At 37.2% G+C, this 24,289-nt stretch overlaps 1 protein-coding gene across 1 annotated transcript in view; it reads left to right on the top strand.

The window, feature by feature from the left end:
- rapgefl1 (Rap guanine nucleotide exchange factor (GEF)-like 1) overlaps positions 1-24,289 on the top strand; it is a 66,663-nt gene that overhangs the window by 13,478 nt on the left and 28,896 nt on the right. Inside the window, exons 2-5 of the mRNA XM_073833492.1 lie at positions 14,532-14,610; positions 19,809-19,959; positions 22,422-22,519; positions 23,179-23,291. Coding sequence (XP_073689593.1) covers positions 14,532-14,610; positions 19,809-19,959; positions 22,422-22,519; positions 23,179-23,291 — 441 coding nt within the window. The remainder of the gene's footprint in view (positions 1-14,531; positions 14,611-19,808; positions 19,960-22,421; positions 22,520-23,178; positions 23,292-24,289) is intronic.

Genomic DNA, 24,289 nt, shown 5'->3' with positions numbered 1-24,289 from the left:
AGTGGAGAATATCACACTCAGGCTACATAGACACAGTTTTTGAAAGCGATTATAAGGCGGCACTTCTGAGGCGCTCTCTCCCTCTCTCTCTCTCCGCTCTTTTCATTCTGCATTACAAAAACAGCATTGCAGTCACTGCGAGTCAGTGGCTGAATCAAACCATAGCAAATGCGCCACGTGACGCCCCTTTGAAGTGACAGCAGAGGTTGCTCTTTTTCACCACGCAGTTTGCACACTCAAACACACGCGTGCACACGCACACACAGATGGCCTCGAGCTCCCGGATCAGTGGCTTGACCGACAGCCCTAATAACAGCCTGAAAACAGCCTCCTGCTTGCTGGAGAGAAGGATGTGATTAGCACGCAGTGATCACTCCCACCAAGAAGCAGCCGCACATGGAAAGCCTCCTTCCGAAACAGCTTACTGAAGAAGATACAGACCCTTCCAGCAGCTTCTAATGCTTTTAGATCACAGGCATAAACACTAATGCGGAAAGCGATGAGCGCAGGGATGAGTAATATTAATCGCTGCAAACTATACTTCATTCTTTAAGTTCTTTCACTGGAGTTTAGTGGAGGAGGGCAATGATTATATACAGGACCGTTTAGAAACGGCAGCTTTTAGCTTTGATGATCTTCTTAATCAAACATGTGTTGGTTGTTATTTTGAAGTATTGGGGCCATTCTTGCTGTGCGTTCTCTCATCGCCTGCAGGAAAAAGAGCGATGGGAGGCAGAAAGTGACACGTTTTTCATAAGAAAGTTTATGCGTATTCAGTGTTTTACAAACACAGGCTGGCTTGAGGATATTTAGTCTGTGTATGGCATTGAGGAGTGTGATAACCTTTTAAAAACAACAGGACATGACATTTTACCCAATTTTCTTTCTTAGGAAATGATTTTATTGTTTATGATTCAACAGCAGTTTACATTATATGGCTTTTTTGGCATTTTTATTGTTCTCACTGAAAATACAACTTTCTGCGGCACAAAATGTCTGAATAAATAAGCTTTCCATTGATTCATGGCTTGTTAGGATAGGACAATATTTGGCTGAGATACAACTATTTGAAAATCTGGAAACTGAGGGTGCAAAAAATCAAAATAATGAGAAAATCACCTTTATATATATACACTGGACTAAATTTTAGAACAATTACATCTTTTTTGTGTGGGTTTTTGAAAGAAAGCTCACTATGGCTCTATTTATTTATTTAAAAATAGAGTAAAAACAGTCAAATTGTGAAATATTATTACAATTTTAAAAAGTTGTTTTCTATTTGAATATATTGTAAAATGTAATTTATTCCTGTGATCAAAGCTGAATTTTCAGCATCATTACTCCAGTTTTCAGTGTCACGTAATCCATCAGAAATCATTCTAATACGCTGATTTGCTGCTCAAGAAATACTTCTTATTATCAATGTTAAAAACGGTTTGTTCAGGATTGTTTTTTAAATATAAAATTTAGAAGATCAACATTTATTTGAAATAGTAATCCTTGTTTTTAAGAATCCTTGCTAAACAAAAGTGCTAATTTGCTCTAAAAAAAATTACTGACCCTAAACTTTTGAATAGTATACATACAGTGTCTTGTGAAAGTGTTCATACCCCATTTTTTTACATTTATGTTGCTGCCTTAACATTTTAATGTTAAACTATTTTAAATTACTTTTTTCCCCACATCAATCTACACTCCATATACCATAATGGCAAAGCAAAAACCAAGTTTTTAACATCTTTGCAAATTTATTAAAAATAAAAGCTTAAATTATTCCATTGCATAAGTATTCATACCCTTATCTGGGACACATGAAATTAAGCTTAGGAGCATTCATATTGCCTCTAGACATTACTACACTTCGAGTGAAGTTAACCTGTGGCAAATTCATTTGAATGGTCATGATTTGGAAAGGCACACATGTCTTAATAATAAAAGGCCTAACAGTTGAAAATGCATATCAGAGAACAAAACCAAGCCAAAAAGCAGAGGTCAAACAGAAAACTGCTTGTAGAACTCAGAAAAAGGACTGAATCAAGCCACACAACTGGAGAAGAGTTTAGAAAAAGTCAGCTGCCTTGAAGGTTCACAGAAGCACACAGTCTCCGTTACCCTTAATGGAAGAAGTTTGAAACAACCATGAGTCTTTCTAGAACTGGCCCCCAAAACACAATCAGAATTTGTGAAAATTCCAATTCCAAGCATCATGTTTGAAGGAAATCTGCCACTGCTCATCACTTTAAGAGTACTATCTCAACAGTAAAGTGTGGTGGCTGCAGCCTCATGCTATGGAGCTGTTTTTCAGTGATAGGGACTGAGGGACTCGTCAGAGAAGAAGAGCTCAGTGCACCAAAATATTGAGCCTTAATGAAAACCCAGTCCAGAGCATTCAGAATCTCAGACTGGGCAAAAGGTTCACCTTCCAACAGGACAATGACCCAAAGCACACAGCAAAATTGGTTTATAGACAACTCTGTGAATGACCTTGAGTGGCCTAGCCAGAGCCTGGGCCTGAACCCAATCAAATATTTCTGGAGAAACCTGAAAATGTGTGACTACCCACATCCAAGCTGACAGAGGTTGAGAGGTGAAGAGGTGAGGAGAACCATGGCAGATAATTGCCAAATGTTGATGAGTAAAGCTTGTTGCATAATACCCAAAAAGACTTGAGGCTGTAAAGGTGCTTCAACTAAATACTGAGTAAAGGGTATGAATACTTATGCAATGTAGTTATTTCAGTTTTTTTTATTTTTAATACATTGTTGCGACAGTTCTGTTTTTGCTTAGTCATTATGGTGTATGGGGTGTAGATTGATGTGAAAAAAAAAGTAATTTAAAGCAGTTTAACATAAGGCAGCAACTTAAAACAATAGAAAACTGAAGGGGTATGAATACTTTTGCAAGGAACTGTATATTATGAATAAATGTGCATACCATCTTTGAAAAAATTATGTGATAAAACTGCACACATTCAAGTTCAATGCTGCAAGAAAATTTGCAAAACGCCTCGAGCAGCATCAACTCTGCCTCCAGCATTATTGCATAATTTGAGAGCTGGGTTCAAAGGTTGTGCACATGGTTGGCAAACACAAGGGTGCAAAATGAATCCATTAACTTTGCTGTGGTTTGGATTTGTTTGCATGGGTGTTCACTGATATTCTTGTTGAGATCTGTTGTGTCCTGCTTTCATGTGGGCAAAACTTGGACTGATGTTGTCGAGTTATTACAACTACACCTCTCTCATTCTCATCTTGTGTAATACCAGTCGCAGAGGTTTCAAATCACTTCTCCCGTCTGACCAGAGAGCAGACTTTAAAAATGCTTTTTGTGAGTCCTGATCTAGGAACAATCTCTCCTGGGGCCAGTTTGAACTGGGTTAGACCTAAAAAAGTGGCGTGCTTCTAAATTCAGCGAGCTCTGTTTTAGTTTACAGGCCGTAAGGTGTTTTTTGTGCCAGACTGGTGGCTTGACATGCACTCTTTCTTGCTTTTGAAAGACAAACGGCACATGTATTTTCACTTGCACCTGCTTTCTTCTTTCCAAACTGTATGGGAAGTTTTCACCGCGAGCATTCATTTCAAAGGATTGTTTCAGGAACGGCGGCGGTCCTCCAGTGGCGTTTGTGTATTTCTTTATATTTGGCGGCCCGCCAAAAGAGATTTGCATGTGAATGATGGTGTTTTGTGTTACGATCTAAAGAAAAGATGGGAGTTGAAGGGTGAAATGCCTCCCAGAATGGACGGATTTCATGCAGGGGGGGTTGAGATAAAGCAGATACGGAGAACAAGCGCATACACCCGCAGAGATTGAACAGAGACCTTCAAAACACACACGAATGCGCACACACGGTGCGTCATGCCAAAAGGCACCAACGTGAGCGAGGCAGAGATGAAGAAAAGACGGCGTGAGGAAGAGAAAGGAGAGCATGCGTGGGTAGTGGGGGCTTTAGATGTGATAAGGCCTCCATGGTAACAGAATGTCTATCGTGGTTTATGTAACGCCACCCTGGTCCTCTCCATTACGCTCTCCTGAAATCCCAATCTCACATCTCCAGCTGATTACGATCTACATTGACCACATCCGTGCAGCTGGGACTCTCGAGTCTTTTTACTGACAGCCGTTTATTGAGCATGAACCCCCGTGACCCCTAACCTGGACCTTTAAAACCTCAAATGTTGCTGTTTTGTATTTTAGGAGACCTGAAGTCCTTACTTTTCTATTTAAAGGGTTAGTTCACCCAAAAATGAAAATTTGATGTTTATCTGCTTACCCCCAGGGCATCCAAGATGTAGGTGATTTTGTTTCTTCAGCAGAACACAAATGAAGATTTTTAACTCAAACCGTTGCAGTCTGTCAGTCGTATAATGGCAGTCAATGGGCCCCACAGCTTTGAGAGTCAAAAAAACATACACAGACAAAACCAAATTATACCCTGCAGCTCATGACTATATACTGAGGTTTTAACACATGAAACAATCGGAGTGTACAAGAAACTGAACAGTATTTATATCATTTTTTACCTCTGATCCACCGCAATGTCCAACTGTCCTGAGTGTGTTCACAACAGCCGGCGCATGACGAAAAGAGCAAGCAACCATAACTTCAGTCGATCAGGCTCAAAAGTTGGGACTCTGAAAAGTCAATACTCCCAGATGAGTTTGTGCAAGCAACTGTAATCTTTTAGTTTTTAATCGGTTGCAGCAATCAGGAAAAGCACAAGTAATTACCATTTTGAGTAGCTGTCGTACCCGCAATTTCTCTGTGTAAACAATGAGTGACGTATACGCGCGACAGATCGTTTTTGCATGTGCGTCTACTATGCCAGAGCTGATTGAGGCGTCCGCGCCGGCTGTTGTAAATGCACTCAGGACAGTCAGACCTTGCGGTGGATTAGAGGTAAAAAATTAACAGTATATATAATACTGTTCAGTTTCTTGCACAGACCAATTGTTTTGTGTGTTAAGACCTCAATGTATCATCACAAGCCGCAGAGTTTCATTTGGTTTTGTCTGTGTATGTTTTTTTGATTCTCAAAGCCATGGGTCCCATTGACAGCCATTATATGACTGACAGACTGCAGCGGTTTGAGTTAAAAATCTTCGTTTGTGTTCTAATGAAGAAACAAAGTCACCTACATCTTGGATGCCATTGGGGTAAGCAGATAAACATCAAGTTTTCATTTTTGGGTGAACTATCCCTTTAAGTATCAATTGTTAAAATGCCAAGTTCTGTAACTCTAGATGACGCAGGCTGATGGGTCATCAACGCAAACTGATGATATTCACAGCATTTAAACTACTTGACAGAAGCTGATTGGTTCATGTTGCATGTAAATGGCTGGTTGGCATTCACTAAAGCACTTTGCAGCATGCTTTTAGAGTTCCTCTGAAACCCTCCACCTCCCCAGCTCCACCTGGATAGATCTGCTATTTGTGCAGCAGCATGTCTTAAATACTCACAGCACCGTACTGTATTGTATATGGTGTACCTGAGTAAAAATCTGTTAAAAAAATGCTTTAACCGATCAAACATGAAGACAATAAACACATGACTGCACTTTAGCTATCTCAGGTTTCAAGTAAAGTATAGAAAATATTTTCTGCCTTATTCTTTGACAAGCCGTCACATCAGATCACAAAAGGAAGTTGTTTCAAATACTCGACTAATGTTGTTGAACAACAGGTTTATAAACGGTTCTCATCACAAGACATTATGCAAGTCGTTATATATAAGTCGTTACACAAACAGACAGTTTTGAGGAAACAAAACACACAGAAATCCACGTTTTGAACCGTGGATGTCATACCAAATGGTTTGATATTATTTTGAGGATTGTGGCATTCCTAATATGGACAGAGGAGGATAAGAGCTCTGCCCTAGTGTTAAAGCTTCAAAACAAAGATTGTGAAATGAGTTTGATCCCAGTTTAGTCTCATCAAGGTTATTTTAGCTGAAACTGAAATTCTTTCAGACGGCCTTCAACTGCACACACCCTGTTTCCTCCCATCGTCTGAAGACAGCAGGATTATGGTGTTTTCAGTTGGCAAGAGCTTCTTTTGACCTTAAGATCAAAAGAAAGGGAGTGCTTTTCACTTGTCTGAACGATGGGTGTTCGGTGTGTGTGATGGGTGTCCGTCTGAATTCTCTCTTGCATTTCGTTCTCACAGTGCGAGAGCATGTGCTGGTGAAGAGAATACATGTGCAGTGTCTATATTTGTCTGTGATTGTGAGTGAGCATGTGCTTGTGTGGGCATCTAGATTGTGTGTGTGGTGTGTGCATGTGGGTATAAGGGTGGGTGTTGGATTTTGCTCTATTCCCACTCTTGTCATTTAAAGAGATGCGCTTTGTGCCAATCTAGGCAGGAGATTTGCTACACTTTAAGCTCAATCATAATGTAAACTAGTGAGTCGAAAGAGGAAAATGTATGGAGGAATGCTGGAGAATGTGGGGGCCGTCAGAGAAAGAAGGGATTAGATAGAGAAAAAAAGCATGTGAGGCGGAAAGGTGTCATATTTGTGTCTTCTGTGCCTCATCTTCATGCTGATTTATATTTCCAAGCTAAACACCAGCACTGACTAATTTAACACTAAAGGTGGATATCAAAATTTTACACGGTGAAGCCACATACATAGTTTCTTTTGAAAGCCTATTTCCACCTAAAACAGGTCATAGAGACAGAAAATAAAGTTTAAAATAAAAAAACTCACATTTTGAGATAAAAAGCTGCAGTTAATCACAGTTTTATGATATAATGTTTCAGTTGTAAAAAATAAAGTTGCAATTATAAAAAATACATTTGTAGTTCTAAGATATAAAGTCACAATTTAGAGATATAGTCACAATTGTAAGCTATAAAATTGCAATTATACGAAAGATATGAAGTCGTAATTTAGAAAAATAGTCGCAGTTGTAAAATATAAAGTCCCAATGGTACAAAATAAAGTTGTAGTATTCAAATATATATTGTCACAATACAGACGCAATTGCAAGATATAAAGTCGCAATTATAAGAAATAAAGTTGCATACAGAGTCACAATTATAAGCTAAAAAGTCGCAATTATAAGAAATAAAGTTGCAGTTGTAAGATAGTCTCTTAATTTTGAGATAGTCACAATTATAAGAAATAAAATGGTAGGTCTAAGATATAAAGTCTCAATATAGTCACAATTGTAAGATATAAAATCACAATTTTCAATAAAGTCACAATTTTGAGATATGGTCGCAATTGTGAGCTATAAAGTTTCAATTATAAGAAATAAAGTTGTAGTTCTAAGATATAAAATCACGATTTCGAGATATAGTCACAATTGTAAGCTATAAAGTGAATTTTAAGAAATAAAGTTGTTGTTTTAAGATATAAAGACGCAATTTAGAGATATGGTTGCAACTGTGAGCTATAAAGTTGCAATTAATAGAAATAAAGTTGTAGTTCTAAGATATAAAATCATGATTTCGAGATATAGTCACAATTGTAAGCTATAAAGTCACAATTCTAAGAAATAAAGTTGTAGTTTTAAGATATAAAGTCACAATATAGTTGCAATTTTAAGATATAAAATCGAAAGTATAAGAAATAAAGTTGCAGTTGTAAAATATAGTTACAATTGTGGGATAAAGTCACAATTATAAGAAAGTAAGTTACAGCTGTAAGATATAAAGTCATAATTTAGAGATATAGTCACAACTGTAAGCTATAAAGTCGTAATTATAAGAAATAAAGTTGTAGTTGTAAGATATAAAGTTTCAGTTTTAAGATATAAAGTCGCTATTTAGAGATATAGTCACAAATGTAAGCTATAAAGTCAAAATTAAAAGAAATAAAGTTGTAGTTCTAAGATATAAAGTTGTAATTTAGAAATATAGTCGAAACTGTAAAATATAAAGTCGCAACGGTGCACAGTGGTGGACAGTAACGAAGTAGTTGTACTTCGTTACTGTACTTAAGTACATTTTTCAAGTATCTGTACTTTACTGGAGTAGTTTTATTTTGAGTAACTTTTACTTTTACTTCACTACATTCCAAGGCATAAGATCGTACTTTTTACTTCACTACATTTCAAAAACATGTCGTTACTCCTCATAATATATCACGTGTTCCGAGACGCAGAAGCGGTGTCTGATTAATGAACAAACTGATTCTTTTCAATCGGTTCGCAAATCGCAACAAACGATTCATTCACGAATTGGACTGATCCAATTGCATCTGTTCTTGTTCTCGAGTCGACAACTTATTGATTCAAATGAGCCGTTTAGAGCGAGTCTCCCGTCAACTGGATTCACAAACAAGAACCGGGAGATCATGTGAGCGCGTGCGCGAGTGATGCTGCGAAAAGTAAGTTATAATGTCGCATTTTAGGATTAATTATTGTTTCTGTCAGTTGTTTGCGAACTAAATCTGCTGTAGAGGGTGATGTATTTAAGCCCTCTGAAATGCTTGAATGCAGACACATTAACATCATTGTCTCTTTTTAGGTCAAAAAACATTAAAATAACGGATTAAATAAAATAACTCATGCACGTTCATATTCCTCGCTGCTGTAACATTAACAGTTTTATTAAAATGCTACGTAGCCTATGTATCTCTATGTGACGTCTGTTTTTAAATTGTTTATTAACGGTATACTTTTTTTATATTGTTCGGATCAACTAGCCTAGTAGACAGATGTTTATACAAATGTTAACCATACTGAAAATAAGTAAATATTGTTAGCTGATGCTAACTTCCTAACAAACAAGCTTGCTGGTGCTAAGTTGAGGTAATTTTCAGATATGAAGTCCACATATTTATAATCAACCACCTAGACAGTTTACATCTGAGGGAAAAACAAAAGATGTGATGTTCAGAACATGGTACAGAACTACAGTAATTATCAAAGTGGGAAGTAAAGCCCTCTGGGGGCATTTGGCCGGGAGTGTTTTTACACAGACAATGTTTGAGAAAAAAGAAAAATATTATGAAAAATAATTACATTTTTCTTATTAACTTCAGGCCTTATTCTCCTATCATTTATAACTGTGCCGTTCTGCAAAATAACAAGCTTTAAAAATAACACCTTTTCTTACTGGTTGAAATGAGATGGTCAAATCAGTTTTCTCTCAGGTACATGGCAATGTAAGCTTCACAGTGAACATTACTCTTGTCAACGTAGTCCATATCAACAACACTTGACTCCATGTAGGCTAGTGATTATTTTGGGAAAATCCAAGGCTTTTTGAACAGTAGGATTGAAAAAAAAAAAAAAAAAAAAAAAAAAAAAATATATATATATATATATATATATATATATATATATATGCTAATATAAAATTAAATTAAGTAACCTATATAAAATATCAAAATAGTTCAGTACTTTTTTACTTAAGTACACAAAAAATGTATTACTTTTGTACTTTCACTCAAGTAAAATTGAAAAAGGAGTACTTTTACTTTTACTGGAGTAATATTCTATTATACATATCTGTACTTTTACTCAAGTACTTGATTTGTGTACTTCGTCCACCACTGACGGTGCAAAATAAAGTTTTTTAAGATATAACGTCACAGTATAGTTGCAATTGTGAGCTATAAAGTTGCAAAAAGTAAAGTTGCAGATGTAAGATATAAAGTTGTAATTTAGAGCTATAGTCGCAATTGTAAGCTTTAAAGATGAAGATAAAAAGATATAAAGTCGCAATTTAGAGATACAGTAGAAACTGCAAGCTATGAATTTGCAATTATAAGAAAAAAGTTGCCGTTTTAAGATCTAAATTTGCAATTTAGAGATACTGTGGCAACTGTAAGCTATAAAGTCGCAATTATGAAAAAAAAGTTCTAAGATATAAAGTCACCATTTAGAGATATAGTCACAAGTGTAAGCTATAATGTCACAATTATAAAAAATAAAGTTGCTGTTGTAAGATATGAGGTCAAAACTGAGATATAGTCGAAACTAAGATATAAAGTTGCAATTATGTAAGATAAAAAGTTGCATTTATGAGAAAATAAACTTGCAGTTGTGAGATATAAATGTGCATTTACCAGAAATAAATGAACAGGCTTTCACAGTTCCTGCCTTTGCAAGGTGCAAAAGTGCATAAAAGCGTTTTCCTCTTTTACTGCTTTGATTTACCTTGATGTGGTAAAATTTTTATTAGCATAAAACTCATCCTAAATTTGGCTCGGATCTGTTGCGTCGCAGCCAAAAGTGTTGAGTAAGGACAGCTGGATGCATTAAATGTGCGTCCTGCAGTGATTCTTCACGTGATTCAGGAATTTACTTGGCTCTTCAGAGCAGTTTGGATGCTCTCTGCTAAGCAATATACGCCTGAGGGAGGCGAACAGACCCACGCACTGACATAACACATGGCTCAATTACGGCTGCAGCACAAGTTATCGAGAATTATAAACTCCTACTCTAATTTAATCTCAACAGCCATGACAAATGCTAATGAAGAGAGATGGTCATTGCCCTAGAAAAGAATGCTTACATTTGACCAGAGGGGCTCCAGAAGTGATCCAGTCAGCACTAACAAACACACACACATGCAACGGTGACTAAAGTAAAGTTGCACGAATATATATCAGCTCTGACGCAACACCTCATTATTCCCTCATCAACTTTAATAGAACTTGTTCGGAGCGTATCTTCCGTTTGGTTACTAACATGTGCCGGTTATCAGAGGTGGTAATTAACCCTGCTGACTCCTCCTCCAGTCATTCCATTCCTGTTTTTCCACACTAACTCGACTGCCTCGCTGCACCCTCTTTGTCGGTTCTAGCTTTGCATCCCATTTGCCTTTTTTTGTGGGTTTTAACTTGATTCTTGCTTCTGTCTCTCTGCGTACTTCTGTCTTTATTTTGTCTGTGTGTCTCGCTCTCGGCCTCTCATCTTTTTTTATTTCTCCTTACTCACCATGCAGACTCTAAAGTCAGCGTTGCCGTGGCAACCGCAAAAGATCTGCAGCTGCAAAGATGTGGAAGGTGTCTGACTTTGCATGCCCACCTCCAATGTACATATATTTTATTCAACAATATGACGTCTGCTAAAGTCTACCATACATGCTAAATACTATTTGATGCAATATGTGTTATAATAATAATATAATATACACATATGTGACCCTGGACCACAAAACCAGTCTTAAGTCGCTGGGGTATATTTGTAGCAATAGCCAAAAATACATTGCATGGGTCAAAATTTTTGATTTTTCTTTTATGCCAAAAATCATTAGGAAATTAAGTAAAGATCATGTTTCATGAAGATTTTTTGTAAAATTCCTACTGTGAATATATCAAAATGTAATTTTTGATTTGTAAAATGCATTGTTAAGAACCTAATTTGGACAACTTTAAAGGTGATTTTCTCAGTATTTTGATTTTTTTGCACCCTCAGATTCCAGATTTTCAAATAGATGTATCTCGGTCAAATATTGTCCTATCCTAACAAACCATACATCAATAGAAAGCTTATTTATTGAGCGTTCATATGATGTATAAATCTCAAAATTTTACCTTATGACTGGTTTTGTGGTCCAGGGTCACATATGTAAATATGTGACTCTAGACCACAATATATTTGAATGGGTCAGACTCAGAATGATCTATTTTTCTTTTATGCCAAAAATCATTATAGGATAATAAGATCATGTTTTATAAAGATACTTTATAAATAATACTTTTTTCCTATCATAAATATATCAAAACTTACTTTTTGATTAGTAATAAAAATTGCTAAGAACTTCATATGGACAACTTTAAAGGCGATTTTCTCAGTATTTAATTTTTTTTTTCAGATTCCAGATTGTCAAATAGTTGTATCTCGGCCACATCAATGGGAAGCTTATTTGTTCAAATTTCAGATAAATCTCAATTTAAAAAAATGTACCCTTATGACTGGTTTTGTAGTCCAGGTTCACATAAATAATAATAATGTTAGATAATTATTAATAATACACACACATGCACATTTATTTTAATATAGTAATTATAATATAACTGTAATGATATAAATAGGCTACTTATTTTGAATGCATATATATTAGGGCTGGGTAAAAAAAATCTATTTAACTTTAATCAATTCTCATTTTCACAAAACGATATTGATTCTTAAATTAGCAAAGTTTTATATACACAAGTGTAGATTTGTTAAAGTTTCTCCTTGTTTCACAGCATTTTAAAATGATTTCAGAATTTTATTTCAATCCATAAAACTAAAAAAATAAAAAGTGCCTTAAAGTTCTCTAAACTTTTGTCAACTTATATGGATTGACACCCATATAATAATGTTATAGTATTATTTGATGTTTTATTTATTTATTTATTATATTTTTTACTGTTTTGTTTATTATATTCTGCTTGGATGAAGTGTTAAATGTGTTTAAAATGGAAAACGACGAATAAAAAATATACTGATTCTTAAATCTCAGTAATCGACTAGTCGAGCCTGTTTTCATTTAATGAACAGGACATCCAATAAATCACAATAACTTTTCTGCTTCATGCTTTTGATATGAAACAAAGTCTCAAATCTTAATCTAATCCTAACCCAAATTTGGTCTATTTTATTACAGTATCTATTCTAAACAATAAATACCGTTTTGGCGCTGTTTAATATGGAGTGACAGATCGTTGTATCGCCTCAGTTCAACCGACGCGGCAGCTCGAAACGCAGGTGAACCGATAGTCTCTTCCGCTTAATTTCCAGTTTCAGCACAAAATAAACATGAATAAACACCCGAAGGTATGTTAAAAGAAAGAGTACAATTTACCGAAATCCGTATCTGTCTCATGTAATCGCGTAATCCGTGTTTTAACTGCGGAAAGACGTTAATATAACAGCTTGTAAACAATGTCAGAAAAAACATATTCGGTGAGCATCATTAGTCAGTTAGAATACCTAACCCTAGAGAGGAGCATTTTGTTCAAAATATGTACCAAATAACATATTCATTGTTATTTTTACTGTTCTTCAGTGTTTATGTTTGAATAAATCTGTCAGGTTTTTATGACCATTTTAATGTTTAGATTTCAGATAACGAATTGGAGTAAAAATGTAAATATGCAAATGGAACTTTGTTATTACAAAACTTCAGCGTTTGTATACAAATGAAGTAATTTAACCTTCACTATTATAGTAAAGAAACGTTAGTAGCCTACTATACAGCATTAGTTGAGAGGTGATGCCTACATATAATTATTTGTATTATTGTAATCATATAAATACTTTCAATTCATAAATGTGAAATCAAGTGATGCAATTATGTATATTCTTAGAAATATATAATTAGATTGCATTCAATGCTATTTTATACAATACGATAATAGGTAGTCTAGGTGTGCAAACGGTGCATGTGACCTTATTTTCCCCACACTTCCATTATGCCTCACCTGTAACTCTCAAAAGAGGTGTGACTTCACAAAAACATGCACAGATACGTGATGTCTGCAGGTTTGAACATGTTCGATTTCTAAAATGAACATTAGAACACCTTGTGTCCCGGCATCCCTCCAGTAATGACAGGAGGACGCTTGCGTCATTTCTCGATAGTCACAATCAGGAACTCAAACAAACACGTCCACGCCAATCAGGGATCGGTTGTTGCCTGCAAAATCATCATGCAAAGCAGGGCACGATTGTGGGAATCTTTGCGGTTCAGACGAATGAATCGACTCAGGAAATTCAACTGACAGCTCATCTTAATTAAATTCATTGTCTGACTGAACCACCGATACAAATGTATTCTGTGTCCGAGCTACTGCTCTGAAATGCGAATGTATTAGTTGAGCTTTGAATATTGGACCCTATTTTGCTCATAGCTCATGCACGCTTTGCTTTATTTGCATGACACGTGAACGCTTTAGCATTTTGAACTGACGTATTCGTTTTGTGCTACTGACTCGTTTCTCATTCCTCTCAGCGATCACGTTTTAATAGTTAAGTATCAATGATTTATGTGCTCCACATTGATATAACCCAGATACATAATCAGCATCATGTCCTCTCATCAGCCAAAATACAGTCCTGAAAACCTCACTGACAAGATGTGCCCCAGATCGAAAGATATTTATCCTTTTTGCGCACTTCACACAGTCTTGCTCATTTATTATGCTGTTTGTTGACATTTATATGAGCTTGTTTGTTAGTTACTTTTAGCTGCTGTATTGTACAGGCAGATGTCTTTGTATAGTACATTGCTGCAGATTTTGGGAGTGTCTGCGGTCCAAAGTGGGCCAGAAAGTGCCGTGATTTATTCTACCCACAAACCCAAAGTCCTTGAGATGAGTTAGCAGAGGTGAAGGCTGGTGCCGTCAGGTTCAACTTCGTTTCTCTGAACACAAACTCGCAGAGCGAGCGTTTACAACCTGTCGAGCAAGAAAAGCTATGACGAAGTCTGCGCGAAAGACCAAATTTTCTTGAGTTCCTTGTCTTTCATTATGTCCTCCTCGTGTCAGTCGCTGCCACACAACACCTTGTTCAGATGTGCATGAACATCTTGTTCACTTGTGATGTCACTAATAAGGTTGTGCTCTTCTCTCTTGTCTTCTTGCAGAAATACTCCTGGATGACTTCATGTTGACACACCCAATCTTCTTGGCCCCAGACAGGTTCCAACAGGTCTTGCTTCAGCAGTATCCTTTCCTCTCGCCAGAGCCATAAATGTCAGATGTACACCACTTAACTTCTGAAAATCTTCACTGGACAACTATAACCCTGTCTTAATGTGATTTATTCAGGTAGAACATGTTTAACCAGTTTTAGGGCTACAGCTTGGATTAGGGTCTTATCAAATAGGGTCTAATTTCTGTTAGCATTAAGAATAGCGTTCTTTAGGACCAGAAGCTCTCGCATTTGATATGGGCAAGTGGAGCAGAATGTTGTTTTTTTATTAATTACATTTATTTGAATATTTAACTTCTATTAAATGTTTTACAATTGAATTTAATTCATTTTGAATGTTTTTTTTTTTTAATTATTAAACAGAAGCTTTATAGTATGGAAGAAAATGATGATGGGTAAAAAAATTGATTGGAGGAAAATTTTAATGTAAATATTTTTGCATTTGCTCACAAAACCTTTGCATTTTCTCACAAAACTTTTCAGTTTTCTGAAATACACAAAACGTGTATATACCCCTGAGAAATTTTGTGTTCTCTCACAAAACTTTCAATATGAGGTGGGAGAAAATAATTATATTTCAATGCTTTTGGGCTCACTCGCAAAAGGTTTGAATTTGCTCGCAAAAAGTTTTGCATTCCCCTGAGAAACTTAGCATTTGTTTTCAAAAAATGTAATATGAGGTGGGAGGAACAATTAGGTTTAAAAAAATATATTTTATGGAGCCCCTAAAGGGACATGGTGGAAAAAATATGGGATGGGAGAAAAAATATTTTTCAAATCTTTTACAGTCTCTCACAAAACAAAATGTTCTACATTTGCTTGCAAAACTTTTAAAGTACAGAGTTTGTATGAACTCCACTTTTTGTAAGAAAATGCAAATATTTTTGCGAGAGAACGCAAACGTTTTTTGAGGGAAAGCAAATATCTTCGTAAGATAACGCAAACGTTTTGGAAGGGAAAACAAATATCTGCGAGAAAATGCAAATATTTTAGTGAGAGAATGAAAAAGTCTTTGCGAGAAAATGCTAAACTTTTTGCGAGAAAATGCAAAAGTTTTGCGAGAAAACAAAAATATTTTTTTTTATAAGAGAGCGCAAAAGTTTTGAGAGGGAAAGCAAATATCTTTGCAAAATAACTAAAAGGTTTTGCAAGGGAAAGCAAATATTTATGGAGAAAAGGCAAAAGTTTTGCAAGAAAACGCACAAGTTTTCAGAGAAAATGCTAAAGATTTGCGAGGGAAAGCAATATCTTCACAAAATAATGCAAATATCTTTGCGAGGGAGAGCATTTATCTTCACGAGATAATGAAAAAGTTTTGCGAGGGAAAGCAAATATCTTGGTGAGGAAGAGCAAAATATTTTTGTGAGAGAACACAAAAGTTTTGCGAGAAAACGCAAATATAGTTTTGAGATAACGCAAATGTTTTGCAAAGGAAAGCAAATATCTTTGCGAGATAACGAAAAGGTTTTGCAAGGGAAAGCAAATATTTTTGCGAGGAAATGCAAAAGTTTTGCAAGAAAACACGTTTTTGGAGAAAATGCTAAAGTTTTACGAGGGAAAGCAAATATCTTTGCAAGATAATGCAAACTATATTTGCAAATATCTTTATAAAACTATAAAGCAAATATCTTGGTGAGGAAGAGCAAATATTTTTGTGAGAGAACACAAAAGTTTTGCGAGAAAACTCAACAGATTTGCAAGTATATGCAGTTTCTTTAGGAAATGCAAAAAATGTCAAAAGAAAAACATTTTTTCTCCCACCCTGTATTTTTCCCATCAGCATGTCCCTTTAGGTGCTCCATAAAATGTTGTTTTTGCCTGCAAAGTTTCTCTTGGAATGTGATACTTTTGCAAGAAAACATAAAAGCATTGAAATATAATTTCTCCTCCCATCTAATTTTTTTCCATTCGTTAAATCCTGCTTGTCAGACCGATGGTTACCAACTAGACACAACTCAGAACTGGTTAAACCATGTATAACTTGCTAACTGGTGAACTTTTTTAGTACTTCACCTAACTTTTTGTTTTTGTTTTTAGCTAAAACTTCAATATTTATGTTATTTTGTTTGAAATTGAGTTGTCACACTGACAGCTATGCTAATGCCCTACATGTTCCCCAATCAGTTTGTTTACTTCATAACACTTCAGAAAAAGCAATTGGCTCTAAATCATCAAGCCGAACACTTGAACGTCTTCAAAACACTTCCAAAACAAACGGAATTATCTGCCAAAAAACAGCCAACACACATAGCCAAAGCGCCCAGCGTCTTACTACCGCAGGGGGCTAACAGTCGCACATGCCGTTTAAGATTTGGGTCAGAATGATTTACCAATTAGCCGCAATGCTAACCTAGCTCTATCAGACTCTGTGGGCCAACACCCCCATCCCCATCCCTAAGGGTCCATCGGTTGCCTAAATTCAGATAAGAAGTGTGCAATGTGGGGAATGTTTGTTTTGTTAGCTTTAGGCGTTGTGTCAGAGTGTGTATAAGTGTGTGTGTAGAGGACACCCCTCTCTCTCTAAGTCCCCTCTCTCATTCGCTGACCTACATTCCTTCTGTGAGTGCCATAGCCCCCCCTACCCAGACCATAATGGCGTCTGAGGGGCTTGTCTGCGGACTTTAAGCACAAAGGTATTCCTGGGGAGGCCCGTCTGCATGCCTCAGCGCTCCTAATGCAGCGTGTCTGCTGCGGATCTCCTGCGCGGCGGCCCCCCGAGTGTCTGCGGCAATCAGTGACCCTCGCTAATCTTCCCTGACTGCCGTCACCACCTCGCCTCACGATCCGCTCCTCTCTTTCTCTCTCCTCTCCCTCCTCCCTGGGCCATTTATCTTGCCACTTTCCACACCTTTTTTTCCTGGTCTTTGACTTGACCTAATCCAGGCCTAATCAGATCTTTTTGTTGTGGCAACATGTCTGCTTCCTGCTTGGGGAAAAAAGCCCTGTCTCGTAGACTTCCCACTCGTCAGGGCTCATTTGAGGGGTTTAATAAAAAGATTTCAAAGCAGGATGATTCCTTTTCACTCAGTGCTTTTAGCTCTTCACACATTGACACTCCCGGTGGAGTCGGCCTGGCCGGGCTCCAAACCGCTGTGGCGGCCGCTATCCAGGGCTCGTGCGAGCGAACAGAGTTCAACTCTTGCAGCTGCCCAGCGGCTCAGACTGCTGCTGTTTTTTTGGCACCCGAGCAGAGGTGACGGCTCTGGATATAGATTTACTAGATCTGGGATGCCATTTGCAGAAGCTCCTCTTGGGCCTTTTTTGTATGGGAATAGCTGTGTCAATTTTAGACGGGGTGTCGGGGACTCTTTAATTATAGGCAGAGAGGCTCAGGGATACTCCAGTTTAAATTTAGTCCACCTTTCAGGTTTCCTGCTCATATGAGTGGTAGGATTGGGGACAGGGAGTCTTTGATTTTTAGGTCATTTTACGTGCCGAAAAAGTGTATGTCTTATGCGTTAGTTTACCAACGTGACTTATGTAAGCATGCGAGTACAGAAATGGCGAGTGTGTTTATGTTGTAACTTGTGTGTGTACGTAAGTGTGTGTGGGTGTGATGGGTGTGTTCCATCGGCCTCAATACTTTTCAAAGGTTGTAATTATTCTGGCTGTCTGGCCACAGAAGCATAGATTTTGTTTTTCCAGTGTGGCATCAGTGTCAGGTGATCGGACAGCGGCTGTCTGAGTATGTGTTTATCCGCATATGCTCATAAAAACCCACTCAGTGCTCAAAAACACCAGCTGCATGTTGCCTTTGAGGCTATCTATCTATCTATCTATCTATCTATCTATCTATCTATCTATCTATCTATCTATCTATCTATCTATCTATCTATCTATCTATCTATCTATCTATCTGTCTATCTGTCTATCTGTCTGTCTATCGGTCTATCTGTCTATCTGTAAATGTGTACAGTCGTGGCCAAAAGTTTTGAGAATTACATAAATATTGGAAATTTCAATTTCATGCTTATAATAGCAATTTGCATATACTCCAGAATGTTATGAAGAGTGATCAGATGAATTGCATAGTCCTTCTTTGCCATGAAAATTAACTTAATCCCCCCCAAAAAAACGTTCCACTGCATTGTTAAGAAGGCTTCAGGGCGTCCAAGAAAGTCCAGCAAGCGCCAGGATGGTCTCCTAAAGAGGATTCAGCTGCGGGATCGGAGTGCCACCAGTGCAGAGCTTGCTCAGGAATGGCAGCAGGCAGGTGTGAGCGCATCTGAACGCACAGTGAGGCCAAGACTTTTGGAAGATGGCCTGGTGTCAAGAAGGGCAGCAAAGAAGCCACTTCTCTCCAAAAAATCATCAGGGACAGATTGATCTTCTGCAAAAAGTATGGCGAATGGACTGCTGAGGACTGGGGCAAAGTCATATTCTCCGATGAAGCCTCTTTCCGATTGTTTGGGGCATCTGGAAAAAGGCTTGTCCGGAGAAGAAAAGGTGAGCGCTACCATCAGTCCTATGTCATGCCAACAGTAAAGCATCCTGAGACCATTCATGTGTGGGGTTGCTTCTCATCCAAGGGAGTGGGCTCACTCACAATTTTGCCCAAAAACACAGCCATGAATAAAGAATGGTACCAAAACACCCTCCAACAGCAACTTCTTCCAACAATCCAACAACAGTTTGGTGAAGAACAATGCATTTTCCAGCACGATGGAGCACCGTGCCATAAGGCAAAAGTGATAACTAAGTGGCTCGGGGACCAAAACGTTGACATTTTGGGTCCATGGCCTGGAAACTCCCCAGATCTTAATCCCATTGAGAACTTGTGGTCAATCCTCAAGAGGCGGGTGGACAAACAAAAACCCACTAATTCTGACAAACTCCAAGAAGTGATTATGAAAGAATTTGGCCCAGAAGTTGATTGAGAGCATGCCCAGTCGAATTGCAGAGGTCCTGAAAAAGAAGGGCTAACACTGCAAATACTGACTCTTTGCATAAATGTCATGTAATTGTCGATGAAAGCCTTTGAAACGTATGAAGTGCTTGTAATTATATTTCAGTAAATCACAGAAACAACTGAAACAAAGATCTAAAAGCAGTTGAGCAGCAAACTTTGTGAAAACTAATATTTGTGTCATTCTCAAAACTTTTGGCCACGACTGCAGACATGTGCGTACGGTTATATTCACTGTATTTAGTGAGCGCAGGTGTGTATGTGTTGGCTCGTGAGTGTGTTGTTTCTTAACTCCTGGCTCAGATTCAGCTCAGAGGGTAAGCAGGGTGAGGGCTGGCCCGGCTGGGACGGAGCTGAGCGGAAACTTGCAGTTCTGACTGTGGCCTTCCGCTATCTGGACACATACAGAGACTTACTGCAGGAGGAGGGCGATCGCTCCAACACCTTCCCAAAGGTACTGCACATGTAAAAAAAAAAAAAAAAAAAAAGCTCATAAATGTTTTTTATTATTTAAAATGCATACAAACAACAAAATGAAATGCTAAAAAATAAAGAAACTCAAACTGCAAAATAGTGAAAAATCATAATTTTTAACTACTTAATAAATATTTTTGTCTTGTTTTTCAGTAAAATACCTAAAAAAACATCTAGATTCATTGATTTGGGAAACAGCATGGCTTTGATTAGAGAATATATCTTGATTGTTCACTCAAAAATGAAAATCCTGTCAATAATTTCTCACTCTCATGTTATTCTAAACCTGTAAGGCCTTCATTCATCTTTTGAATACCAATTGAGATATTTTTGATGAAATCCGAGAGCTTTCTGACCTTGCATAGACAGTAACGCAACTGACACGCTCTAGACCCTGAAAGATAGTAAGGATATTGATAAAATAGTCCATGTGGCATCAGTGGTTCAAAAAAAGCTGGTTATAAAGCTACAAGAATACTTTTTGTGCACAAAGAAAAACAAAAATAACTTTTAATAACAGTTGTCCACACGAGTTGTTTGCGCTGTGCCTTGTTTGCAAGCAGAAGATGACGCATGTAAACTTGTCTGAAGATTTCGACAGAGGATGACTTTGATTTTTTGCCCAGCCTTATTTGAATCACATTATACAGACGATGAACTAAGAGAGATGGTTGTTTATGTTAGAACGCCAGCTCCTTCGTCAGCAGCACCGCTCACATGCGTCGTGATGCTCTTGTGAACGTGCATCTAGGCCTGACGCAATAATTAATATATCGACTTATCGCACAATATTTAATTTTTGGTGATGCTTTATATTGTCCATTGTATTTACTTAAAAATGTATTTCACCTTGTTTTTCGGTTTTCACTCGCGCCTATGTGTTTTGCAGCTTCTTGCACATGTTCTAGTCATGTTATTTCAAATCTAAAAAAATGCTTCTACAAAAAATGTTTCATCTGCAGATATGGCCTTGTTTAGGGATCTGTGACTTTGTGCATACGGACATCTGTGCATACCATTTGTGCATTCTTTGTTTGTTTACTATTTATTCAAGTTTTTTTTAAGGTATCTAATATTTTGAAACTTACTTCCATGATCTAAATTTTCTTAGGAATTAAAAGTTTGTTGTCATTTGAAAGTGTGTAGGCCTCAAAATGAAAATAATATCGCTTATCGTAATTATTTCTAGGGCAATATATCGCACATCGTCATTATTTTTGTTTTCTTTGTGAGCAAAAAGTATTCTCGTAGCTTCATAAAATTACAGTTGAACCACTGGTGTTACATGGACTATTTTAACAATGTCCTTACTACCTTTCTGGGCCTTGAACATGTCAGTTGCATTGATGTCTGTGCAGGGTCAGAAAGATATTAGAAAGTATCTTAATTTGTGTTCCAAAGATGATGGTCTTACAGATTTGGAACCATAGATATATATACATAGATACCGCATTGGACCGCTCCAAGCACGTAGATGCGTCCGCCATTTTGGAACGGTCCACTTGACGTCATTCACCATACTGTAGGTTCGCAGACCAACGGCTGTGCAGGACTGTGGCTTTTCGAATTTTCAGTGATTACTATGAGATCTATGGGTGAATGACGTCAAGTAGACCGCAGTGAAATGGCGGATGGCTTACGTATAACGGCCCATAGAAACAGTCGCTAATGAGGCATCTATGTATATATATCTATGTTTGGAACGACATGAGGGTGAGTAATTAATGACAGAATTTTCACTTTTGGTTGAACTATCCCTTTAAGATTACATTTATTACCCCATTAGCAGTTGTTTTAAGCATAAACCTCATTCAAGTTTGTTAGAAGTTTATTTAAAAAATACTTTGTACCTTTTATACAGTTTTTAGAGTGTCATCACTGGTGTAAGACTATCAGGGTTACTATGGTAACAGAACATATTACAGCTCCTCTAAAGAAAATGCTGCTCTTTTTTTGTCTGTTTCACATCGGTGTTTCTTAATTAAAGACAAACACACCTGTGCTGCAGATGGTGTTTTTTTTCTTGTTTATGATATTTTGTTCTGGTACATGACAACACAAGGTTTATTTTGAAACCTGTTCTTTTCTTATGTTTTCTTGCAGCTGTTTTTAGCTGTTGGTCCATGAATTAGAACTGTCTGTTTTCACATTGCCATTTCATTAAAGAGATAGTTTTACTAATTACTCATCCTCATGTCGTTCCAAACCTGTAAGACCTTTGTTCATCTTCAGAACACAAAATAAGATATTTTGGTAAAATCAGAGAGCTTTCTAACCCTGTGTAGATATGTTCAAGGTCCAGAAAGATTGTAAGGACATCATTAAAATAGTCATGTGACATCAGTAGTTCAACCGTAATGTTGTGAAGCAAAACTATTTTTTCTCCTCATCTCCCTTATTTTTCTTCCTCCTGGTCTCAATAACAAATGCATATCGTTTCAGGAGCTGTATTTGTGCGCCGTTCAAGAGCTCAGCCGCTTTCCTGAACTGGTGGAAGACGTCCTGAAGCTTCAGCGCTGGACTGAGATATTGCACAGCCCGTAAGCATCAAATCCCCTTCATCCTCACAGTGGAATATTAATATAAGCTGTAAATATTTTTTATGAACTATAATGGCTGCAGAAATCATAGAGGAACAGAAAATCATATAATAAATGAAGACTCAGAGCCTCTTAGTTTGTCGAAGTACAACATGAGTTGTAAAGTATTAAATGAGACACATGTAGTTGCCCATTAGGAGCTTTAGAACCAGATGAAGAATTAATGTGCAGAGATTAATACTTTAATGTGTTGCGTTTGATTTTGATTGTGTCGTTTAAAGCCTCTCAATAGGGCAGCAGTCTTTTCATAAACCCTTTCTGTAACTCAGTTTATAAAAAGCACATTTTTTCTTGGACAGCTTTTAATTGGCACTGGCATGTTTGCATCTTTAAATTATAAGGATGCCATGCAAACATAATCATTGGCATTTTGGTTTTGGCATATTGGAGTTTACAATTTCTTGCAGTCTAGTTATAAACAGTTTAATAGCATGCCATGTCTGGTCCTCAAATATCTTGCCCATGCATAGAATATTTTCCATCCCTGATGCCATTACCAAACCAATTTTAGGTTAATAATAGTCTTTTGGAGACAAATAACTTATTCACGTATTTACACACGAATAGCTACCTGACTTGTTTTCCATTCTCTCCGGCAGAGCCGAGGAGGACAAGGAAAGTCGCAAGAAGCAAGTCCGGCCGCTCTTCCGACACTTCAGACGTATCGACGCCTGCCTGCAGCCCCGAGAGGCTTTCCGTGGCTCAGACGAGAGTACGTTCAAACCTTCGTTTTAATAGGATGCATAAATATTGCACAGGCTGACCGCAGTTTATTACCGTTGCGTTTGCTTAGCTGTGCAATAACGCCCATGAGAATACTGTTAGCGAATCCTCTTATTCATCCTTTTTTTTGTGAAAGTGCCAGTCTGCTTCCGCTTCATTCAGACCAGGATGACAAATCGGGTCACAGAAGTAGCGTCTGCCAAGTTTTATAGATGCAATGAGCTCATCTGATGGAATGGGACTCTTTGTCAGGGCAGTGGCTCAAGCCAAGCTAAGTGATTTCCCAGACCTTAATCAATAGGCAATCTGACAGTACAGAACGCCGCTGACCCTGAAGCCTCCAGTGACCCACTTTCTGCTTTTGTCAGAGTTGTCACTAGTGAATGGAGAGGAAGTCAATATTGTACATAATTATTACTATTCAAAGTTTTAGCTCTTTTGTTTAACTTGAGATCAAATGGGTGATGGCGATGTGTGATATATATATATATATATATATATATTAGGGCCGGGACTCGATTAAAAAAATTAATCTAATTAATTAAAGGCTTTGTAATTAATTAATCGAAATTAATCGCATTTTAATCGCATATAAATATTTGACCTGAGAACAGTGAGAAGTACGTTTTTTCATATGGATTTTTAGTATACCATTGAAGAATGACTGAACACATAAGCTTAAGCAACAAAATATTGTTTATTTTTGTTCAACCTAGTCCAACAGACCAGTGCAATATTGCCATTAAGTGTAGCAATAGGATACAGTGTTTCCCCTAGGTTTCCATACTTTTTTTTCTCGGTACTTTACCCTACTTTGTGTAATAACGAAAACATTTATTTCAGTGAAAAAATAAGTCCAAAACTCTCTATTTTAACATTTTGAACAATAGGGCTTTACAATCCTTTTGCTATTTTTTTTTTTTTTAAGAAATTCTTGTGTGTTTTAATTTTTCTCATAATCAAATGAAAATAAACCTTTTTCATTTT

Source organism: Garra rufa, chromosome 1 (genome assembly GCF_049309525.1).
Source record: "Garra rufa chromosome 1, GarRuf1.0, whole genome shotgun sequence".
Taxonomy (NCBI): Eukaryota; Metazoa; Chordata; class Actinopteri; order Cypriniformes; family Cyprinidae; genus Garra; species Garra rufa.
This window is presented reverse-complemented; position numbering and strand designations above follow the sequence as displayed.